Genomic DNA, 23336 nt, shown 5'->3' on the forward strand with positions numbered 1-23336 from the left:
GCGAGGCTGGCCGGCGCCGAGGCAGGGGGCCCGGCAGGCCCGGCCCAGAGGCTTGCGGCCCCGATTCCCAGGGGGAAGGCAAAGCCGGCGGACCCCACCTCCAGGAAGTGACGCCACGGGGCGAGCGGCGCCGGAGCCCGGGGCCCGCCGGAGCGGGGGGCGCGCAGCATGGCGGAAGCGGAAGGGAGTTCGCCGCTCCTGTTGCCGCCGCCGCCGCCCCCACCCGGGATGGCGGAAGTGGAGGCACCGACGGCGGCCGAGACGGACAAGAAGCAATTCAGCGGCTCGGGCAGCAGCGCCATGGACGTGGACCGGAGCCGCTTTCCCTACTGCGTGGTGTGGACGCCCATCCCGGTGCTCACGTGAGTCTCGCCCGGCGTCCGCCGAGGGACGGGGAGAGTCGGGGGGGCGGGGAGGGCCGGGCCAAGCCTGCGGCTCCGACGTGCTGCAAGCCCTTCCCTCGGTCCGGCCCGCACCCCTCGCCCAGTCACAGAACCCCGTCACCTGCGCCGTGCCAGTTTCTGATGACAGATGGGACTCGCTCCTCGCCCTCATGACACCTGGTGTAGTCAGGGAGAAGGACGGTTGTAGAGCGGCGGAAAAGGTTCTGTGTGTCTGGGAAGCGCAGGACCTGTGGGCGTACGGAAGAGGGGCCCCTCACCGGGGCTGAGGAGACACCTTCACTCATTCACTGCTTTATTCGTTCATTGAGCAAATGCTTGCTGATCACTTCCTTATACGCAAGACAGTCCAGAGGCGAGAGCGGGAGTGTGGCTGGGACCACTCTGCCTCCTGAGATGTCAACAGTGAAAAGGGGCCCCAGAGATCTGGGAGTCCAACGCTTTGTCTCCCAGGTGCTGAGGCTGGAGATCACACACTATTTCAGTTGCAAAGCGAGGTTAGGTCCCAGGATGTCTGCCTCCCAAGGCAGCGCGCCTTCCTTGACCTCCTTCTTTGTCAGGAGAGAGAGCAGGTGCTCCTATAGGAGAGCCACCTTTTAGAGAAGAGCTCCTGGGTTGGGGGAGCTGGTTTGCTCTCCTCCCTCAGCCTTGACAACTGCTAAAAACCACACCTCACAGTGCTGGACCATCGGTCAAGTTCTTTCACACCCATTTCCTCTGAATGGCACGGTCATTTTCTAAGGTAGTAATTTCAGATGATGACACTGAGCTTCCTCTTTACCATTAAAGGTCTTGGTCAGGTTCACATGCCAGTGAGCAAGGGCATCCCAAACTCAGTCGACTTTCTGACTCCATAACATGCTCTCTTTTGATTGCCTCCCCTCACCTGATGAGATAAATTTGTTCCCTGTATCATAAACAGCCAAGTGGTGTGGAGAAGGGATCATTTTTCTGGTCTTATATGTTGATGATCCAAAAATGACTTTTTGTATTATGTTAAAATACTTCACTTGCTTGTGTTTTCAAATGTTTATGCATTTGGTTTAAAAGTTTTCAAGTCTGAATCCTTTAAAAATAAAAATGTTAAGAAAGTGTGTTCATTCATTCATTCATTCATTCAGTGTTCTTGTAATACATTTGCTAAGTTGACTCCTTTGTGCCTAGAGTAGTTCAAAGTGATAAAAACATAAAGTGACAAATGAAGCAGATAGGATCCTTGCTGTCATAGAGTTTAAATCATGGTGAAAGGAGATAGTAAACAAGTAAGCTAATAAAGTACTTCTGATAGTGACTAGTGCTATGAAGAAAATAAAATGTTAACATGAGAATAACTGGAAGGGGTATTCAAGGAATGTATCGGTTTTACTGAAAACCTGTCTTTTTTTCTTAAGCCCTCTTTGGTTTTCCCTGTTTTCAGAAACACATTCATAGAATCCTCTCTTTTCCAGAGACCTGGTAACATCAGGTGGAGGCATCACGATCCCCAGTCAGCTGGGCCAGGAGCAGCTCACACCATTTCTGTTCTCACCTATGTGCATGTGTTCATAAAATAAATAAGCCAGAGTTCCCCTGTCAAACCTCCAGTAGAAGGGGGAAACAGGAACTAACCATCGCAGTGCATCGTGTTGATAGCTGACCTAGAGTACAGAGCTAGGAATAGATGTGGCACAAGGAACTGTCATCTGTCTTTGGAAAGGGGATCAAAGAGGAGGCAAATGAATCCAAGGATCTGTCCACCCCTCAAAGATGTGATAATTCTGCATGAAAAGCCAGATAATAGCTACTGCTACTAATAAAAGTAGCTAAGATTGGATACATGCTCTGTTCTGGACTCTATTCTAAACATTTTATATTCATTATCTCATTCAGTCCTTATGTCAACCTAATGAAAATAGATACTGTCATCCCCATTTTGTAGATGAGGAAATAAAGGCTTAGAAGCCAGCGTGAGGCTTTTTCCACTGAGATAGTCTACCAGGTGGAGCTCTCCAAGGTTAGGAACTTCCTAACTTCTTTCCTTCCTTCCTCCCTTCCTTCAATGAGTAATTATTAAGGATCTATTATGTACTGGGTCTGAGTGGATAGTAGTCCACAAAGCAGCTTTGGAGTTTGCCTTCATGGTGCTTCCAGACTGATAAATACTTAGAGAGTTTCTTCTCTGAGGCTTCCCTAGGCTGAGGGCTCTGCTGTTGTCTCCAGCCTTTACTCTGATTTCCGGCATAGCTGTGGTATGTGGGTTACTGGTCAAACCCAGACCTTCTCCCCATCCAGATGAAAGGAACTGAGATGGGGGTGGAGGGTGGTTTCTGAAATCAGGGTCTGAGAAAAGCCAGAGGAGTTACTTTCCCATAATTCTGAGTGTCTAGCCTATAGCCACCGTAGCTCTTTAGCAACTTATTCTATGCCAGTCCAGCCAATTAGATAGCAAGTACTTATCGAGCACTTCATGGTAACGACATTGAGCAACTACAAATGCAAGGAAGTGTGTTAAGCACTTCGCAAACATAGCCTGTTAATCCTCAGAGTAGCCCCACATTGAGGTAATTATTACTATCCACCTCTCACTGACAAAGTTGGGAATGAGTAACTTGCCCAAAACAAAGTCAAGATTCAACCCAGCCCTGAATTCAGAGCCTGACTCCACTAAAAAATTCAGGACATTCCGTCATTCATCATTTATCAGTCAATGAATTCTTAGCTCCAGCTGCATGCCAGGCACTGTTCTGGGGACTGTAACAAATAAGGAAATCCCTGCTTTCTTGGAGTTTATCTACTAGTGGGGAAAGAGAGTATCCCTGTGAGTAAACAAGATTAATTTCAGATAGTAGTAGATACTATGAAGAAATTAAAGCAGAGTGATGAGATCTGGGATTCCTGGGGTGGTGTGTGGCTACTCTAAAAGACATGGTCAGGGAAAACCTCCCATGTGAACAGTCAAGCTGAGGCCTAAATAGTGAGAAGCAGCCAGCTGTGTGAAGCTCTGGAGGAAGAATGTTTCAGACAGAGGCAAATGCAGAAAGCATTGAAGTGGGAACATTTGGTGTGTTTGAGGAACCTGAAGCAGGCAATGTAGCTAGAAAGAGGGGTGAGGTTGATATCAAGGAATAAGCAAACCCAAACTGTTGGAAGGAATTTTAAGTATATTTTAAGTGTAACAGGAAGCCATTAATGAGTGTTAAGCAAGGGAACGGTGGAACCTGGATTATGTTCCCAAGACACGGCTCTGGCCACATCATCCTTTCAGATGCCTAGGAAGCAGATCTAGGAAGGCCTTTGTCCCATTGGTCATAAAACTGCCCAGTGTTCTTTTTAAGGATCTTTTGAATCCATCTGCGTCTCAGCCACCTTACCACCCACCAATACTCTAGTCAGGATCACCATCATCTCTTGCCAGTATTCCAAAACAGCCTCTGAACTGGCTGCCTTTCTTCCCTCCACTCTTGGTCCCCTCACGTCCTCCAGACACATGCAGCACTTTGCTGCTTTGGAGTTTTGCTTTCTGCCTGATGACAGACATCCTGTCCTTTCACGGGTCAGGGTTAAAAGTCACCTCCTCTGCAAAGCTTTTGCTGACTGCTCCATCCCCTAATGATTTAGGTTTTACCTCTCCCTAGCAGGATGCAGCTTTCAAACCAGCACTCGGCCACTGGCCTTGTAATGAGTTCTCTCCCCACCCCCTCCCCACGAGTCCTCAAACTGGATCAGTCTGTTCAGCACCTACACCCTTGTAGTACCATGGTTCTCATGCCCTAGACAGATCAGGGGTTCCTATATGTTTTGCATATTGGGGTCCAACTGAGATTTGGTTTTTTAAAAATTTGGGCTTTAAGTTCCTGGAATACACCGTGCTTTTGTCTTCATTATCCTTCCACCTATTGTTACTTCATCATCTCTTAAGAGCAGCCATCCCTGAAACCCTTCCCCCACCAACAGATTGGTTTCAGTGTCTCCCTCTCACACTTTTTGTAACTTTTTTTTTAAAGATTTATTTATTTATTTATGATAGAGAGAGAGAAAGGCAGAGACACAGGCAGAGGGAGAAGCAGGCCCCATGCCGGGAGCCCGACGTGGGACTCGATCCCGGGACTCCAGGATCGCGCCCTGGGCCAAAGGCAGGCGCCAAACTGCTGAGCCACCCAGGGATCCCTACAGTGTTTCTTATGTCTCAATAAAAAAGTTACAAAAAGGGGATCCCTGGGTGGCTCAGCAGTTTGGCGCCTGCCTTTGGCCCAGGGCGCGATCCTGGAGTCCCGGGATCGAGTCCCACGTCGGGCTCCCGGCATGGGGCCTGCTTCTCCCTCTGCCTGTGTCTCTGCCTTTCTCTCTCTCTATCATAAATAAATAAATAAATCTTTAAAAAAAAAGTTACAAACACTGTAAAGTGGACAAATCTTAAGTATGTGGTTCAGTGAATTATTGTATATGTATATACTCATGTCACCCAGGTGAAGATAGAGAGCATTTCCAGTACCAAAGGACTCCCTTGTGCCAGTTAATTCTGCCACAGAAATCACCCCTCTTTTCCCCTCTAGCACCATAGGTTAGTTTTGCCTCATAGTTTCTATAAGCAGAGAATTTTTTTTAAAGATTTTATTTATTTATTCATGAGAGACACAGAGCAAGGCAAAGACATAGGCAGAGGGAGAAACAGGCTCCCTGCAGGGAGCTTGACCCTGGAACTCCAGGATCATACCGAGCCGAAGGCCGATGCCCAACCACTGAGCCACCCAGGCGTCCCCATTAAAGCAGAGTATTATACATGGACTTTCGTGAAAGGTTTCTTTCACTGCCTAATGCCTGTGAGAATATGTGTTGTGTGTAGCAGAAGAATATTCTTTTTTTTTTAAAGATTTTATTTATTTATTTATAGAGACAGAGAGGGAGAGAGAGAAAGAGGCAGAGACACAGGCAGAGGGAGAAGCAGGCACCATACAGAGAGCCTGACGTGGGACTCGATCCAGGGTCTCCAGGATCGCGCCCTGGGCTGCAGGCGGCGCTAAACCGCTGCGCCACCGGGGCTTCCCCTCTTTTTTTATTGTTACATACATTTCATTTCATGACTATACCCTAATTTACTTACTCATTTTACTATTGTTGGACATATGGATTATTTCTAGTTATTTTTTTGAAAGATTTTATTTATTTATTCATGATAGAGAGAGAGAGGCAGAGGGAGAAGCAGGCTCCATGCCGGGAGCCCGACGCGGGACTCGATCCCGGGACTCCAGGATCGTGCCCTGGGCCAAAGGCAGGCACCAAACCGCTGAGCCATCCAGGGATCTCTTCCAGTTGTTTTTAAAAGCAACTTTATTGGGAGAGGTGGAGAGGAGGATGGGTTAAACAAGTGACGGGTATTGAGCTGGGCACCTGTTTCAATGAGCACCAGCTGCTGTATGTAAGTGATGAATCACTAAATCCTACACTTGAAACTAATATTGCACTGTACATTAACTAGCTGGAATTTAAATAAAAACTTGGGGGAAGACATCAACTTTATTGGGATATAATTTATTTTTTTTATTTTTTTGGGGGGGATATAATTTATATACAATAAAGTACATACATTTTAAATGTGCAGTTCAGTGAGTTCTGACAATGTTATTTTGAGGTATGCTGAATGAAGGTGCTATGAGTATTCTCGTACCTGGCATTGGTGTACATTTGTTTCACCTGAGTGTCCACTCTTAAGTGGGATTGCTGAGGCATAGAGTAACTGCTGGTTTTTGAAGGCAGTAGAAACATTTCCAGTTGCCCCCCAACCTCCCCATACTCCATGTTACCATCCCTATGGTTTAGCCATTCTTGGGGTGCAGTGGTATTCCACTGTGGTGTTTGTTTGCACTCACCCCTCTTCTGTCCTTCCCCAGCCTCCCAGCCTCCCTAACTGGCACTCATTGCACAATATTCACATACTCTCACACTGGATGGAGTGTCCCCAGTGTCTTTCTGACCAGCTGAAAGACACCCTAAGCTCTGTCCCTTCCCTGTCCTTTTTTCGCAGGTGGTTTTTCCCCATCATCGGCCACATGGGCATCTGCACATCCACAGGAGTCATTCGGGATTTTGCTGGCCCCTACTTTGTCTCGGTGAGTTCCCGTCTGGCCTCCCTCCAGTGGGTTCCAAGGCTTATGTGGAAGACTGGCCTGTCCTACCTGAGGCAGCTTTCCAGTCTGCCCAAGGCCCAGGAGAATGTAGGTACCAGACAGTCCTGGCACTGGCCCTCTGCTCTTCACCAGTGTTTGACCCCTCTCCCCCTTCTCTTGCCTCCAGGACAGGCCAGGAGGGCAGTGTGGCCAGAAGGATTCTTAAGTAACTGACCCAGTCCTTTGCCCATCCCTGGGGTACCAAGACATGGGTAGGGGTTAGAGGCAAGAGTGGAGAGTCAGACCATCCAGGAACCACATCTCTGGACCTTCAGAAGGTGGGAGTCACAAGGTGGGGACACGGGAGGCTGATGTGGTTCTCTGGGTGTGACCATGGAGAAGAGGGGGTGGGGCTTATAGAATGGAGCAGCTGTGTTCTTAGGGGATGTGCTCAAGATGGGTACAGTGGGCCTGTTCCAGATGAGCAGCAGCACCCTGCCTGTTGCCAGGGCATAGCTTTATCTCCATCAGAGGCTGGAATGAAGGGATGTGATGGTACCAGTCTGTTTGTATTAATAGTTGTCATGACCATCTTAACATGACAAAGGTTTTTTGCTCTTATATATTCTTATCATAATTCATCTTTGACCAGCTCTGTCAGCTGGGTCTTCTTGATTCTGAACCCAAAATCTGCCCCGGCCCTTGTATGGCAGGTCTGGAGCTTGAATGAAACATCCCTCCCTCATAGGAAGCCTTCCCCAACCCCTAGACTTGCTCTGAATGATTCAGTCAGGTTACCAGACAGAGAAGAGCCTCTGTGGGCCACTGTTGTCGGGTCAGGAGGTCAGAGAGTGTTGTCATTTATACCACAGAGGAATCTGCCTCCCCGTGAGCAATCTGAGATTGATCAGAGAACTTGGAGCAAATGAGGGCTAGAGAGAGTGAGAGAATTATACCTGGGAGCCACACAGAAGGGCAGTCGTGACTGGCCCTCCAAGTGTTTGGTTCCTGGGTGCAGAGCTCTGTGCAGTCCTGCCGAAATGCTGCCTTCTCACAGAAAAGCTGCTGCTGGCACTTTAAATGCTCTGCCAGCCCCAGAGCAGGGCCCAGATGCCACTTCTGCCCACCTCACATACCCCCTTCTTAATCACTGCACTTCCACCGCTGGCCAGTCCTGTCTGCCAGGCTAGATGCAGGTCCTCCACTGACTTCTGCTCTTGTCCCTCAACAGGAAGACAACATGGCCTTTGGGAAGCCCGCCAAGTAAGTGATGAGCACCCATGTGACTAGCCCTAGGGCCAGGCCTTCTGGGACACAGTGAGAGTCAGCACCCCGAGAATGGGATGAGGGGAAGGATAGCCAGGCTCTCCCAGAGCAAACAGCGTGTGCCAAGCATCTCGTGCACCAGTCCCTGGCTGGGTCTTCACCCACAGACCATCTAGAGTTTGCCTCAGCTCTACAAGGTTGTATTCAGGTCCCTTGGAAGGATGAGGAAAGAAAAGGGTCACAATCATACAGGAAGTGGCAGAGCTGAGACTCATACCCAGGTATCTCATTCCAAAATCTAGATTCTTCTCCTCAGAAATAAACAAGCCATTTAAGGTATAAAGGAGGCACTGCTTGGAACTCAGCTGGAAAGTTCTGGTTAGAATAAAAGTAGTCAGGCCCTCTGGGAGCTATTGGTATGTCTGGGTGTTTGGAATTATTGGTCTTCGTTTTTTCTGTCTTTTTTTTTTTTTAAGTGATCTCTATACCCAGCATGAGGTTTGAACTCAAAACCCCCAATATCAAGAGTTACATGCTTCACCAACTGAGCCAACTAGTCACCCCTTAATTTTTTCTGTCTTGGGGGCCCTCTCAGCTGTGGGCCTGGTGACAATGTCTCTGTCATCAGTATGCTTAGAACAGCCCCTGTGGTCTGGGGCTGCCCCTGGTGAGTCAGGCCCCAGGGAAGAGTTGGTATCCCGCACAGCAGAGGCAGTCTGGAACTGGTTCCCCAATGCTTGCTGACTTCTACAGGCAGGTGGAAATGTTGGCCAGGGACCTCTGGGCTGAATGTCTGCTGCCAGGCTGTTTTTTTAAAGGCACCTGTTTCCAGACAGGAGCCTCTGCACAGCCAGCCACAGGACAGGCACAGCCTCTAGGCTCTTCCACCAAGCTGTTCCCACACACAGCAGCCAGAGGGCGCCCTGCCCTCCCAGCACTTCCCAGCTGGAGACCCTCTGGGCCCTCTGCCCCTTGGCATAGCCACTCTTACTCAGCTCCAGGTCTGTGAGCTTTTAGCTCCACAGGCTCTTCTCCCATTCACCCTAGTCTCGTGTGGGGAAGGGAGGGGCAGAGAGCATGCTGCCTGTGAATAAACTCAAAGTGACATTCAGGTCCATGTGGCCTCACCTGCATTTCCTGATTCCCCTTCCAGTGTTCTGTCACTCTGTTCCTCTCTCTGACCCCTCCAGCCATGCCCAGTCACTTAACTCCTGGTACATGCTGCACAATTTTGTGCCTCTCCCTCTATTCACACTGTGCCCTCTGCCTAGAATGCCCATTCCCTTTTCTGTACATGGCCAACCCCTCTTCCTTCAAACTAGATTCAGATGTCACCCCCGAAGCCTCTCATATTCCCCCATATCATCTCCAGGATTCACACGGCACCAGGCATGTCACACCATGTTGTCCCCTGTGTGGCTCTTTTCCTGGACTTGTCTCACCCCTGCAGCCTCAGCACACAATCAGGGCCCTGCACAGAGCAGGTGTCCAGAACATTTGTGAGGCTATCTGTAAGAGAGGTGAGCCAATGCCCAGAACCCCTTCTTTCCTCCCAGGTACTGGAAGTTGGACCCTGCTCAGGTGTACGCTAGCGGGCCCAATGCATGGGACACAGCTGTGCACGATGCCTCTGAGGAGTACAAGCACCGCATGGTAGGTGGGCTGCTCCTGATCACAGGAACTGGGGTGGGAGTTCCCCCACAGCCCAGCCTAAAGCAACCCTTCCTGCATCTCTAGCACAGTCTCTGCTGTGACAACTGTCACTCACATGTCGCATTGGCCTTGAACTTGATGCGCTATAACAACAGCACCAACTGGAACATGGTAACGCTCTGCTTCTTCTGCCTGCTGTATGGGAAGTATGTCAGGTGAGCTATCCACCCGTAACTCACTTCTGGGGCTGCTCTCCCAAGGATCCCATCAGGGCCATTTGTGGAGTCCTGCAGTGAACAGGGACAAAGCAGTTGCTGTTTGGAACCATGTGAGTTCTAGAGTAACTAGCTGAGATCCTGATGGAAAGGAAGGTGACCATGCTGAAGTCTGTGCAATCTCAGCCACCTGCCTTGGCCTCTCTAAGCTGCAACTGCCCCTGGTCAAATGGAGGTAATGATTCTGACTCCTTGGAGAGGCTGAGAGCCCACAGAGCCCTGTGCTCAGGTCAGGTGAACATGGAGACCCTCCAAGGAGGGGGTGGTAACTGCCCTACAGGATCCCTTCCCACCCTTCCTCATCAGAGGCAGGGTTCTGGGCAGGTGGGCCTTAGTGGTGGCCTGGGAGGACCTTTGAAGCCACAGGCTCAACCTGTAAGGTCAAAGGCATTTTGACCTCAATTCTTAGGTTGAGGATGGTCAGAGAGGTTGAGTGATTCACCCACCTGGGAGCCAGCACGTGCCTGGTCTCACCTCGAAGCCTCTCTAGGCTTCTCGCTAGCTTTATGCATCATTAAGAGCTTCTGAAAAGGAAACTCTTAGGGGTCTTTTTTTTTTTTTAAGTCCCAAAGTCTTTTAGAGGTCCCCAGAGAAGACCGTAACCATGGTCACACACAGACTGAGGCAGAGCCCTGACTCCCAGCCCCTCAGCTCCGGCCACACCATCCTGTGCTAACTTGCTGATCCCTCCCCTCCCGGTGGGCCTCATGAGAGGGCAGCCCTTGGCTTCCACACCAAGAGTGAAGAGTTCCCCAGAGAGGGGTGATTGTGGATAGAGCAGTGAGGCCCAGAGACGGTGGACGCATCTCTTGTACTTGCTCAGTGAGATGTCAGATGCTACCAGGAACCTGGAACAGCCCTTGCCCGGGACTGTAATTGGCAGCCCTACAGGGTCGGTGCTGAGCCAGGCTAGGCCCATTCCCTTGACTGACCAAATGTGGGAGTGGAGGAGTGGTTCCAGGAGCTTCCTCAGGAGCAGCAGCCCCATCTGGGTCCGTGGGCAGACAGGACTCTGTGAAACACACCCCACTCATCGGGTCTTCCTATTCAGACTCCCCTCTCTCTTCTCTGTCAGTGTCGGGGCTTTCGTGAAGACCTGGCTGCCCTTCGTCCTCCTCCTGGGCATCATCCTAACTGTCAGTCTCGTCTTCAACCTTCGGTGATGGCTGCGTCATGGCCCTGAGCCCACCAGATTCCTGAGCAGGCAGTTGCCACCCCTTTTGGTTCCAGATTCTTCTTTCTTCTTGCCCCAAAAGGCAGGGATGGGTTTGCTGGTTAGACCCAGGGGTCTGGGCTAGACGGGATTGAATAGGGACTGAAGACAAGGGGGGGTGGGGGTGTTTGCTTGTCGTGTCTCACTGGTCACTAAGAAGCTCCCTGTCCCCTCCTCTCCAGGCTTGTGAGCCCTGCCCTTGAGGCACCCTCTTTGTTCATCTGTTGGAAAGGCCTTAGCTTCCCTCTGTAGAGCTGCTCCTGCCACTGCCTGCTGGGCTTCCTCTGCCTCAGCCCAGTGCCTGATGGGGAAAGGGAACACATTTGGACCACCGGACAAGGCACCACAGGGGGCCAGAGCTGGAATTGGAGAACATCCGCCTGCCAGGTCTCTGGTCCCAGGGCAGGTGGAGTATACTAAGAAGTCTCCACAAGCTAATCTGCCCTAGGACTTTCACCACTAGACTCTAGAATGATCTAGTAGGGCTGGATGGGCCCCCAATCAGATGTCTGCCAGAAGCTGCACTAGGGGCAGTGTGCCCCATCTCCTGGCACCCTCCAGCCCATGTAGCCCCTGCTTCCCACCCTGGGTTTCCCAGCACTTGAGCCCATCTTCCCCTGCAGTTGGGGGCCTGGGCTCCCCCAGCCAGCCTGGAGAGATGAGTGATGGCTGACAAGTCCAGGGTGACCACCCATAGACCAGAGCAGTGGAAACAAAGCTTGGGTCCCACCCCAGCTACAGGCCTTGCCTGGGGGCACTGGTGATGGTGCCCCATGGGTCCAGGATGTGGTGGGGGGCATCAGAGCAGCCAGTGCCCAGGTAGCTGGAGGGGAGCTGTTTCCTTCCACCTGCCACTGGCGCCCCCTATCTTCAAGTTGTGGAAAGGGCATGTGCTGCCCCTCACTTTTGCTCTGTGGATTCCTTGCAGGGCTCCCTGGGCAGGGCAATAAAGAGTTTGACTCCAGACTGTGTCTTGTCCTTGTTTCTCCCTCCAGTGGCCCCTGGGCCCTCGAGCTCGTTTCTTCTTGATGTCCTTGAGTACCTCTGCCCCCTGGCGAGGGCTCTGGTTGCCAGGGCCATGGTTGAGTCCTCATCCAGTGCCTACATCAGGCAGAGCTTACAGAGAGGTCTGCCTCCCTCAGGTCCCTCCTGCCATGGGTCCAGGCTGTGGGAGCCCCCACCCTTCCACGTGTACCATTCCAGAGCTTTCTCCTCAAGGCAGGTGAGTATTGAAACCCTCCTGTATTTCCTGTTGGGAAGAACTGGCAGTAGCATTGGGAGGTGGGGCTGTGCAGACCAGTGCCCTGGACCTGTCGGGTGCACAGCTGGGGATAAGCCAAGGTGATCACCCCGGCCTCTGGCCTCTCCATGTCCATCGGTCCTATTGCCAAGTTCCTCATGCCCACCCCCAGTGATCAGGTCACTGCCCTGCCCTCCAGCAAGACGGCAGAGCCTGCTCATTTCTGGTCCTTTGCCTCCCACCTGTTGAAATTGTGGCCCTCCTTTCCAAGGCTTGGTGTAAAAGCCACTTCCTCGGTGACGTCTCTCCTAACCTTGCCATGTGTCATGTGTCATTTTAGTTGAACTAGCAAAGAATTTGGTCTCTGAATCCTGAGGGCCTTTTGTGTTCTTCCTGAGGCTGGCCTTGAGGACAGCCCTAGCTGCTCTGGAAGGTTCTATCAGCTTATCCCAGACCCTGCAGTGCTGGGGTTTCTCCAGAGCAAGAGAGATGTGCCCCCTCCTTCTCCATAACGATTCCATTTTCAAAAATATGTTCTGCATGTATATTGAGGTCCAGCTGAGAGTTGGTTGCGGGGAGGAAGAGTTCCAGTATAGAGGACAACCACAGCAAAATTGATAGAGAAAGCAATAAGGCCTGCCCCCGCCCGGCAGAACTTTAAAATTAGCCTGGGGGAAACAGGATACAGAGAGGTGCCATAAAAATCACCAGGTTACTGAGTGTTCAGTGTGTGCTAGGCCTCATCAGAAAGTCCTTTACCCTCACCACAGCCCCATGAGTTTGGGGCTATTGTCCCCATTTTACAGATGAAGTGAGCGCAGAGAGGTAAAGTGCTTTGCTCAAGGACACAGAGGCAGGAAGAGTGGAACCATGTTCAAGCCCAGTAGCCTAGTTCCAGAGCCCCCACTCAGAACCACCATGTGGGCAAAGCACAGGGGGTAAGGTGGGGAGGGGCTCTTCTCCAAAGGACTGGGTGCTGTGACCTAAGAGAAGGGAGAATGGATGCTGGAGGCAAGCCAAGGGACACTCCTTAGAGCAGTCCCAGGAGATGTCTGCTGTCACTGCCCTGGTTTTATAAAGGCAGACAGTGAGGCCTACAGAGATTGTCACTGATCCAAGTCCACTGGGGACCACATGGCAGAGCCAGAAGTTTAAGCCAGACCTGTTGGCCTCCAGCCCCCCGCCCCCCCTCTTCACCTAAGCCCTAAGCTCCTTGCATAGTGTGGAGGCAGGGGAGCCCAGGGAGAGTTGGGGTGGGAGGGGCAGTGGTAAGTGGGGAGGGACAAGGGAGCATCAAGGGAAGTGGAGCTTTTGGGTAGGCCCCTAAGGATGTGGGTGGCAAGGACACCAGAGCTGCACTTACCTTGCAGCTATGAGAGTCAGGCCTAGGAGTGGGGCAGCCCAAGAGTTAGTCAAAGGGCCTCAGGGAGGCCGGGCTTCTTGGGAGGACTTTGGAACCAGAGGGTCACCCTGCTTGTCTGTCAGCACCTTCCAAAGCTGAGGAATCACAGATAAAAGTAGGGCTCAGAAAGGGCCTCCGACAGCCTTGTGCAGGCAGGACCGGAGGGGCTGAATGGAGGCCAGGAGATAGGGAAGAGGAGGACTCCAGAAGAGGCTGGGCCGGTACTGACTGACACTTGGGCAGTAGGAGAGCAAAAGTGATGGGGGACAGATGGGGATGGGGGGCAGGGGGCAGGCAGTCTGGGCACTGGCAGCAAGCAGCAGGAGGCCAGGGGCTGTTCACAGCAATGGGAACTTGGAAATAAAATTTGGTTGGGGGTGGAGGATACAGAGTTAGGGGGCAGCGCGGCTGGGCTGTGGCCAGCACTTCCTGGGAGTTGCATATGGATATAGGGAGGGGCAGCAATGCCAAAATGTACCGTGTCTGAGAGGGGACACCTGGCACCTCCTATGTGCTGGCTGGGCAATTTCTTGCCCCCTGGAATAGGCTCTTCACACCACTGCCCATAGTTTGCATAGGAGGAAATCGCAGCTCAGCGTGGTTGAGACACCTACTTAAGGTCACACAGCGGCAGAGAAGGAAATCTACTCAGGGTCGAAATCTACTCAGGGTTGTCTGCCTGCAGTCAGCAATCCTTCCTTGACTCTGCTTCTTAGAAAGGTTTCTAACCTTGCTTTCAAAGCAAGTTCCTATCAGCAACTCAGCAGTCAGGGTGGGGCAGCCACCCATTCTATAGATGAGGCAACCAAGGCTCTGAGGGGCTGGTGCCTGCCCTGCTCCCAGGAGTTACAGAATCAGTCTGCAGCAGGGCTGGGGCCAAGCCTCAGGTGTCTCCCACCCACCAGATCAGCTCTGGGTTCTCTGAAAGCCAAGGCTGGCGTGCACCCCAAGGGTGCCAGGAGTCCAGGCCCGGTTTTGCATCAGGCCCTGCTAAGAAGGTGTTTCCTCCTCCTCCTCCTCCTCCTCCTCCTCCTCCTCCCTGGGCAGCTGCTTAGGGTGGCTGGTTGAGTCAGCCTTAGTCCCTCTCTGCTCTTCTCCAGAAGTTCTGCCCTGAAAGTCGGCTGCCAGGAGTGCAGGAGAGCGTGGGTCACCCTGCGGAGGTGTCTGATCCATACTGGACCCCTACAGGTAACACACCTCAAGGCCAGTTCCCTGACAGCGTCCCAAGGGGCAGATGGTCCCACCTCGTATCCTGGGTACCTTTTGGGGCCTTGGGGGTCCAGGGAGGTGGGAGCAGGCCTGGGACTGGTACAAACTGACCAATGGATCTGTCCTATAGTGTTGAAATAGAGTGGGGAGGACGGGACACTGAATTCCGCCTCTAGGAGAAGGAACTTCAGGGAGGGCTTACTGCTGGGGACCCTCGGCTCAGATGCCCAGAGCTGAGCCCAGGCTGACCCTGCCGAGCAAGGGCAGGGTCAGGTCTGCAGGACGTCCCCCACCTCCACCCGCAAACACACACTCCGCCAGCCGGTGGTCCCTGGGGCACCAGAGCACACACCACCACACAGCCCGTCACACAGCCAGCATAGGGAGAAATCTACAATGCATGAACCACACAGTGCTGTCACCCAGAAAGTTACTGAACGCAGACAACAGTCACCCACGCGGCATTGCATTGTGACATGATGCATTGACACACATGCGGTGACACAATATTCACATCCACAGAACAAACAGCCTCAAAGACCCCACGGTATGCAGACATGTGTGCCATACTCAGACTCTCACAAGGGCACAACATAACACAGAGACCTCAGCACAGGCTTGTGCACCACGCCATATAAGAGCCCTCAGCCGTGCATTTGCAGCACCCAGCACTTTGAGCACGCAGATGTTCAGGAAGTGTTGTTAATATGGGGCAGCCAGGCATTCACACAGGGTTAGACACAGTTCTACCCCTAGACAGGAACCCTAAGCTCCCTGGTGAGGGTGAGGCAGCAGAGGGAGAGTGCTCTCTCGGGCTCAGACACTGACTCAGCTGGGAGGGCACAGCTCAGGCAGTGGCGGGCACAAGCCAGGACTTGCCTGCAGAGATCCCTCTTCCATCTCAGTCCTGCCTGTCCCTGGACCTGGCATGGGAGGGGGTGGGAGGGGCAGCAGGGGAGGAGACTGCCCGGTGGGCTTGGGCCATGCCTCCACTCCGCCTGTGGCTCAGTCATGGGCCCCTTGCCACGTCCACATGCCCCTCAGAGCTGGGCGAATGTTTTCCTTCCGGAGTCACCATGGTACCTGGGCAGCCTGAGCTGCTTTGCAGCACTTGGCCTCCACCCCTGGGACCCCAGCCAGGTCCTGGGTTGGGGGAAGGGGGAGAACCAATGTGGCCAGAGCAGAGGGGCCCCAGGCTCCAGGCAAGAGGGTAGGGCTGGCAGCGGGGACATCCCTGGCTGGAGGCCTCAGTGGGAGTGGGTACAGTGGTTACCTCAGGGGGGAGGAAGTGGAGGTGTAGGCTGGGGAGGAGGTTGCCTCAGACAGGAAGGCCAAATGGGACAGGGCAGGGTGGAGGTGAAGGGTGGAGGGAGGGAACCCATATTGGGAGCTTCCCAGGGTGGGGGGCTATGGAGCGGGGAGCAGATATGTGTGTGCACCTGTGTGTCTGTGTGTGTGTATGTGCATGCACATAAGTGTATTTCTGCATTCGGTTAATCAAACTTTTACCAACCGTCTGTTGTGTGCAACGTATGGGCTTCTGAGGTGAGGCCCTGTCCCTGTCTTCAAGGAGCTCATGATCCAGTTGGTGGAGGGGCGATATGTATGCAGAAGTCTGTGTGACCCGTGCATATCTCGGGTTGTGTTTTTGTCCCCAAGTTCTACATTCTGTGGAGCCTTGTATGCAGGTTTAAGAGTGTACATCTCTTGGTGTGGGCATGGGCCTAGCACTAAGACTGCATTGGGTCCTGAGCGGGGGAATGGGCATGCACGTGCCTGTCTATGCAGCTATCTGTGTGCGCATGTGACCGAGTGTGCATCTCGCTGTGGGTGGATGTGTCTACATGTACCAGCATGTGTGCATCTATGACTCTGCACACACCAGCTCCCTTAACCATCTTCAAGTGTGCCTGTGTGTTCATGAGCCAGCGTATGCACAGGTCCATGGGTGCGTCTGATGGCACCTTGATCTCAGCCTTCCTGGAGTTGTACCATGCCCACCACCTGGGCATGTATTTGGGCAGAAAAGAGCAGTCAGCTCCAGGATGTGCCTTGTATTTGACTTGCCCCTTGATCTGCTCCCAGGGAACCACGCGTGCCCTCCTGGGGCACTGCCCCAGCTGATGCCCCAGAGGGGCCACCCATCTCAAGAGGGGCTGTGGGCCCTGCCCAGCCTCCCCATGGCGCATGAGCCAGAGCCTGAGGCTGATGGCCTGTTGGACCTCAGCTTCCTGACGGAGGAGGAGCAGGAGGCCATTGCCGATGTCCTGAAGCGAGATGCCCACCTTCGCCAGTTGGAGGAGGGCCGGGTCAGGTGAGGCAGGGCAGAGGAGCTGGGGAGGACAGGGCCTCGGGCACTGGGAACTCAAGTGCACCCCTGCCCTCTCCCAGTGTGTGGCCTGTCAGATATCTGGGTGGTTCCTGTTTTTGCCCACTGGTCACCTCCGCCCTTAACCCATGCAGCTCTCTACCTCTCCCAAGGTGGCTGCACCAGCTCCCTTACCAGCCTTCCTGCCCACAGGCTTGTCCTCTCTGACCACTGGTCATACTGCAGCCCAAGCTCCCAGATATGTCCGTAATATCCCCTGCTAAGGGACGCCTGGGTGGCTCAGCCATTGAGTGCCTGCCTTTGGCTCAGGGCATGATCCCCGGATCAAGTCCCACACCGGGCTCCCCACAGGGAGCCTGCTTATCCCTCTGCCTGTGCCTCTGCCTCTCTCTCTCTCCCTCTCTCTCTGTGTCTCTCCTGGATGGATAAATAAAAATATTAAAAAAAAAATCCCCTGTTGAAACCGCCCATGGTTCCTCAGCACCTTGCTTCAGGGGCAAGTTCCTACGCGTGCTCCACAAAGCCTCCCTGATGAGTTCCCTGCCAGCCTCCCCCATCTCATCCTCCACCAGTAACCCCTGCCCCTGACAGACATACACAGAGTATCCACTAGAGCCACTCAGGTGCTTCAGAGTCCCTGAACACACCCTTCACTTCTATACTGTTCCTTCTTCCTGGAAGAACACAGTGGCAGAGGAACATGGGGCTTACCAGGAGTATTTGGAGACAGACACCTCTTAGCTATATAACCTTGGGCAACTCAGCTGACCTCCCCAGCACCACTCTCCTCATCTGTAAAATGGGACTAAGGAGCACTATCTCATAGAATTAGAAGGAGAGATTATGCACAGTAGTCATTTATTTATTTTGACAGAGTGTGTGTGTGTGTGTGTGTGTGTGTGTGTGTGTGTGAACACAAGCAGGGGGAGTGTCAGGCTCCCCATACAGCAGGGAGCCCGATGTGGGGCTCAATCCCAGGACCCTGGGATCATGACCTGAACTGAAGGCAGACACTTAACTGACTGAGCCACCCAGGTGCCCCCACAGTGGTAGTTTAATGAATAATTACTCTCCTTCTCTGCCTGGAGAACTCCAATTTGTCTTTCAAGAAGCAATTCAAATGTCACCTCCTCTGGGAAGCCCTCTTGGATTCCCACAGGCAAAGCTGGCCTTTGTCATATCCATCATGGCACCCACCTCATTATAGTGTACTTGTCTATTCTGGATCCAGTCTCCCCATCAAACTGAGCTCCTTGATCCAGAGTAAGCATTGAGTCTGATTTGCTGTTGTGTCCCTGGCCCCAGGTACAGGGCCTGGCACAGAGTGGGTGGCAGAAATGTTGGTTGGGTGACAGTCGTGCCCTCCCTCATCCTCTAGCAAGCTCCGGGCCTCAGTGGCAGACCCTGGGCAGCTGAAGATTCTGACAGGAGACTGGTTCCAGGAAGCACGCTCACAACGGCACCACCATGCCCACTTTGGCTCTGATCTTGTCCGAGCCTCTATCCGCAGAAAGAAGAGCTCCATGGGTGAGAGGAGATCCCCGGGATGGGGCTGGCGTCATACAGCCCAGGGCACTGGGTGTACACGGACAGGAAGAGAGGGCCCCTGGTAATGTGTCTCTGGGTGGGCACCACCCCTCAATGAGCTCCGGGCAGTGAGTGAACAGCTCCAAAGGCCAGACTTCCTGAGACCAAGGGTTCACAGAACTTCTCACCCAGGCACAGGAGATCAGGCTCCAGGCAGCGATGGGGAGGCTGAAGCTGCTGAGAAAGATGCTGAAGAGGAGGTGGAGTCCAGGTGAGGCAGCCTGGCAGGGAGAGGAGAGAAGGGTGTCTACTAGTCCCCTGGGGCCTCTCCCCTGACAACCACTTCTCCCTTCTCTTAGGCTCCCCATGGACAAGGCACCCCAAGAGATGCCCAGCAAGGCTAAGGTGAGTAATGAGTGACAGAATGAGCTAAGCAGTGGGCCTCCAATGCTGCTCAGGTGGAAGTGGGATGTGAGACTCAGGAAACCCTGGTCTGGGCACTGTCATCGTCCTCTGTCAAAATGGGGTTATGGACCTGGCCTCTAAGGGAATCTCAGAAGCTGGCTATTAGGGGTGGTGGGGGACTGTGCTGGGTGAGTTTCAGGTCTCAGGTACTGTCTGCCACCCACGGACCCTGGGAGTCAGGCGGAGCAGCGCCTGAACATGAGGAGGTGTGAAGGACAGGCCCAACTGGTCCTGCAGCTGGTTGCCAGCCCTGCCTTGAGCACTGTGCCCAATAAATCTGGGGTAACCAGCTGGAGCCTCTGGTGGCTGACCCCATTGTGACCTTTGACCCCTTCATCACTAGTTTCCCCCACACACACCCTTTGCTTCTTTCAGGAACCTGATTTTCCCTCACCGTATGTCCCCCTAAAGGCTTCAGATCAGGAGGAAGAGCCCCAAGCCCAGGAAGGTGAGTAGGAGGGTGAGTGTTGGGGAGTACAGAGAGGTTTCAGGGATCGGAGGCGGCTCTAAGTGACCCCAAACTGTGTTCCCCTTCCTTCACCTTCCAATTCTCTCCTTGATTCCTGCCCATGCGTGTGTGTGCGTGCGTGGGTGTGGGTGTGGGTGTGTGGTCTCCAGGGGTTTCCCGCAGCACCGGACCTGAATCTGCAGGTCACAGGGATCGCAAACCAGTCCCTCCCAATCTGCTTAGGGCGGGCCGGAGAGGGCCAGGCTCAGGAGCTTATGCCCCACCCCAGCCCCGGGCCCCGGGGACCCGCAGGTCTCGGCAGAGGAGGCGGACCCGGAGCCGGAGCCGCGGTCGCGCGGAGAGGAGCCGCCGCCTCCCCCAGCCCAGGTAGGCGGGTGGCCCGCGGCTGCTCCCAAGACCCGGAGCGGATTCTGGGCGGGGAGTGCCCCCGCCCCAGGCTGAGAGCCGTCGGGGGAGGGGCTGGGAAAGAGAGGGCGCCCAGTCACTCCCCACCCCCCAGACCCAGGCGGCACCCGAGATCCTGGAGAACGGGGAAGAGGCTCCGGGGCCCGGCTCCTCAGTCGACCGCATGCTCAGCAGCAGCTCCTCCGTGTCCAGCCTCAACTCCTCCACGGTGAGGGGTGAGGGCTAGGGCCGGGGGGCAGAGGAGACGGGTGGGGGACGCCTTCCCTGCAGATCCCGGCGCGTAGCCCTGGCCTGAACGCTCCCTCGCCCCCTGACCGGCGCCCCGCGACCGCCACGCCCACGCCCTCCCGGCCCCCCAGCCCTGACTTCCAGCCCCTCCCGCAGCTGAGCGGCAGCCAGCTGAGCCTGTCCGGGGAGGCCGAGGCGGGCGCGGTGCAGGTGCGCGGCTCCGTGCACTTCGCGCTGCGCTACGAGCCGGGCCCCGCCGAGCTGCGCGTGCACGTGATCCAGTGCCAGGGCCTGGCGGCCGCGCGCCGCCGCCGCTCGGACCCGTGAGTGCCCGACCCGCTCTCACCGCCCCGCCCCACCGCTCTTCTTGGCCTCAGTTTCCTTGTCTTCAAAATGGGACTATCAACGTCCTTGGGAGGCGTGGGGGTTGAGTGAGCTAACTCTTGGACAGCCCCGCTAGGGAAGCTGTGCCCCGGGCTGGGGCCGGAGGCCCCCCGGGTGGGGGTAGGAGCTGGGAGGGCCCCCCACTAAGCCCGGGTCCTCCTCACCCCTACCCCGCCCCAGCTACGTCAAAAGCTACCTCCTCCCGGATAAGCAGAGCAAGCGCAAGACCACAGTGAAGAAACGGAATCTGAACCCGGTCTTCAACGAGACCCTGCGGGTGAGGCTGCGAGACCGGGCGGCCCCCCATTAATGAACCGGACGCCCCTTTCCCCGGGGGCCGGGTGGCAGGGGCAGCCATAGTATGGTCGTTCCCCGTCGCTCCGATCCTCCGTTCCGCGGGAGGAACCGCAGGGAGGCCCTCCGTCCACGCGTTCTCCAGTGGGTCCGTCTAGGGGTGGGCATGGCGCTAGTCTAGACCCCCACTAAGGCCCCTCGGGGCTCCCCTGGATTCCCTCGTGCAGGGAGCGCTGTAGGACAAGCCCCCGTCCACACTGCCGGAGCGCTGAAGCGGGGGCCAGGCGCGACGGTCCCTTACAGCGCACCCCCTGTCCCCAGTACTCCGTCCCGCAGGCCGAGCTCCGGGGCCGCGTGCTGAGCCTGTCCGTGTGGCACCGCGAAAGCCTGGGTCGCAACATCTTTCTGGGCGAAGTCGAAGTGCCTCTCGACACGTGGGACTGGGACTCTGAGGCCACCTGGCTCCCCCTGCAGTCCCGGGTGAGGCAGCCAGGCCGCGGAGGGAGGCCCTGACGCCTAGGTCTCCTGCACCCCGCCGCGCTTTCCTCCAGCCCCCTCAGACACCGCCTGACCCTTCACCTCCCCCTCGGCCTCACCTCCCCCTCGGACGGCCTGTTCGGTCCCCTCCGGCCCCCCACCCCCCCTCGGTGTCCGGAGACCCCGCCCCTTCAAGGCCCCTTTCCCCGGGGCGGGCTCCCGCCCCTGACCCGAAAACCTCTCGCAGGGCCCGCCCTCTCCCGACGACCTCCCCAGCCGCGGGCTGCTCTCCCTGTCCCTCAAGTACGTCCCCGCCAGCTCCGAGGGTGAGTGACCGCCCCGAGACCCTGGGAGGAGGGGGTCTCCGGTCCTGCTACGGTGGCGGGGGCAGCGTGGCGGGGGCAGCGTGGGGCAGCGGGGCCTGAGCTGAGCCTCTCCGCAGGCCCGGGACTGCCCCCCAGTGGGGAGCTGCATTTCTGGGTGAAGGAAGCTCAGGACCTCGTGCCTCTGCGCTCAGGAACCCTGGATACCTACGTACAGTGGTGAGGGGCATGGAGACCTCCCCACTTCCCTTCCTCCACCAGCCCCCCATGTGCTCTGGAGCTCCCCACCTCTGACAAACCCCTCCTAATCAACCACCGGTGATACCCTGCTCCCCCACCACAGTCTGATCTTTGACCACTGTATAGGGGTGAACGGGACAACTTGAGCAAAAGCCTGGAGTCAGGAAAGTCAAAACACATCCTTGAGGAGTTGCATTTCAGAGTGACTGACACCCATAGGACTCGGAGAACTGAGGCTGGGACCTGGGAGGTCACAGGGACTCTTCCATGAAAAGACCTGGAAGGCCAGGCCTTGGGGCTTGGCCCTGAACTTAAAGTTCAATAGTTTTCAAAGTAAGCTCTGGGGGGCCTCTAGGGGGGCCTCCAGGTGCTACCCCACACTTAGAGCGTGAAATGCTAAGAGTTAGGTGGATCAGGTTCTAAGTTCCTAGCCCTGATTCCACCACAGACATTGTGCTTTTACTTCTGAGCAATATTTTGTCTTGCAGAAAGGGTTGGGAGGCTTTAAAAAGTTTGAAAACTACTTCTGGGGGCAACAGGGAGCCGATGAAGGGAATTGTGCAGGGAAGTAGCAGAACTGTATTTCTGTATTCTGTGGGGTCCTGTGAATAACAGCTGTCACTTTTAAAGACAAGAGGCCTGAGAGGGGGCTGGCCCAAAGGTCCACGAGTAGTGAAGGTCTGAGGCTGGGTCCCAGGCAGGAGCCAGAGGACACGGACATTGTGAGGGAGAATGGGGAAGATCTGGTGACTGGCTGGTCCTGGGGAGTGGGAGGGGATAGCCATTTGACTGCTCCCTCCCGCACAGTTCAGTGCTGCCTGATGACAGCCGGGCCAGCCGCCAAAGGACAAGGGTGGTACGGCGCAGCCTCAGCCCTGTGTTCAACCACACCATGGTTTACGATGGCTTCGGGCCTGCTGACCTGCGCCAGGCCTGTGCCGAGTTGTCCCTCTGGGACCAGGGGGCCCTGGCCAGCCGCCAGCTGGGGGGCACACGCCTCAGCCTGGGCACCGGTGAGTAGGGCTGGGCCCTGGGAAGACCTGACACCAAGAGACAGGGGCTCAGTGTGTGGCCCTGGGCATTTCTCTGCCCTTTGCTGGTGTCCACTGAGAACTGCCTGCAATTCAGAATCTGGGACCAGGCAGGTGTTCCTTAGGACCTAGAATGTCCAATGCAACGATGCCCTTCACCCCTGTCGGCACATATCCAGGCAGCAGCTATGGGCTCCAGGTGCCCTGGATGGATTCCACGTCAGAGGAGAGGCAGCTGTGGCAGACGCTCCTGGAACGACCGTGCGAGTGGGTGGATGGCCTTCTGCCCCTCAGAACCAACCTGGTCCCCAGGACATAGCTGCCCTGCAAGCCCCACCAGACTCCTCTCCAGACCCCCCCCCCCATCTCAGGGCCTGCCCTTGGCTAAAACCAATAAAGTCTATTCAAAGGGCAGCGAGGGG

At 55.0% G+C, this 23336-nt stretch overlaps 2 protein-coding genes across 3 annotated transcripts; both read left to right on the forward strand.

The window, feature by feature from the left end:
- TMEM222 (transmembrane protein 222) lies at nt 1–11855 on the forward strand. Its single transcript, XM_055332718.1, has 6 exons — nt 1–362; nt 6403–6487; nt 7716–7747; nt 9307–9403; nt 9488–9618; nt 10754–11855. Exons 1-6 carry the CDS (start codon nt 169–171, stop codon nt 10839–10841), a joined length of 627 nt encoding a protein of 208 aa, XP_055188693.1. The 5' UTR covers nt 1–168; the 3' UTR covers nt 10842–11855.
- Nucleotides 11856–14583: 2728 nt separating this feature from the next.
- Nucleotides 14584–23328, forward strand: SYTL1 (synaptotagmin like 1). 2 transcript variants are annotated; one of them, XM_055331834.1, is made up of 15 exons: nt 14585–14721; nt 16828–17056; nt 18450–18598; nt 18791–18869; nt 18958–19003; nt 19439–19511; nt 19801–19898; nt 20032–20145; nt 20322–20488; nt 20730–20826; nt 21165–21323; nt 21568–21646; nt 21763–21862; nt 22691–22896; nt 23094–23328. In XM_055331834.1, the coding sequence occupies exons 2-15, from the start codon at nt 16866–16868 to the stop codon at nt 23231–23233; spliced, it is 1698 nt and encodes a 565-aa protein (XP_055187809.1). In that variant the 5' UTR covers nt 14585–14721; nt 16828–16865; the 3' UTR covers nt 23234–23328. The 2 variants fall into 2 exon arrangements, with proteins under 2 accessions (XP_055187810.1, XP_055187809.1); XM_055331835.1 differs by lacking the exon at nt 20322–20488 and having other exon boundaries at nt 14584–14721; nt 19755–19898; nt 20032–20152.
- The last annotated feature ends 8 nt before the right edge of the window (nt 23329–23336 follow it).

This window comes from Nyctereutes procyonoides, unplaced genomic scaffold (assembly GCF_905146905.1).
Source record: "Nyctereutes procyonoides isolate TBG_1078 unplaced genomic scaffold, NYPRO_anot_genome, whole genome shotgun sequence".
NCBI lineage: Eukaryota > Metazoa > Chordata > Mammalia > Carnivora > Canidae > Nyctereutes > Nyctereutes procyonoides.

What these genes read in the sequence shown, in the direction of transcription:
- SYTL1 (XM_055331834.1), top strand. Translation starts at nt 16,866, where the DNA reads ATGCCCCAGAGGGGCCACCCATCTCAAGAGGGGCTGTGGGCCCTGCCC. An exon ending in TTGGAGGAGGGCCGGGTCAG is followed by an intron (nt 17,057 to 18,449) that starts GTGAGGCAGGGC and finishes CTCATCCTCTAG; the next exon opens with CAAGCTCCGGGCCTCAGTGG. An exon ending in CCAGCCTCAACTCCTCCACG is followed by an intron (nt 20,146 to 20,321) that starts GTGAGGGGTGAG and finishes CCCCTCCCGCAG; the next exon opens with CTGAGCGGCAGCCAGCTGAG.
- TMEM222 (XM_055332718.1), top strand. Translation starts at nt 169, where the DNA reads ATGGCGGAAGCGGAAGGGAGTTCGCCGCTCCTGTTGCCGCCGCCGCCG. An exon ending in AGGAGTACAAGCACCGCATG is followed by an intron (nt 9,404 to 9,487) that starts GTAGGTGGGCTG and finishes CTGCATCTCTAG; the next exon opens with CACAGTCTCTGCTGTGACAA. An exon ending in CTGTATGGGAAGTATGTCAG is followed by an intron (nt 9,619 to 10,753) that starts GTGAGCTATCCA and finishes CTTCTCTGTCAG; the next exon opens with TGTCGGGGCTTTCGTGAAGA.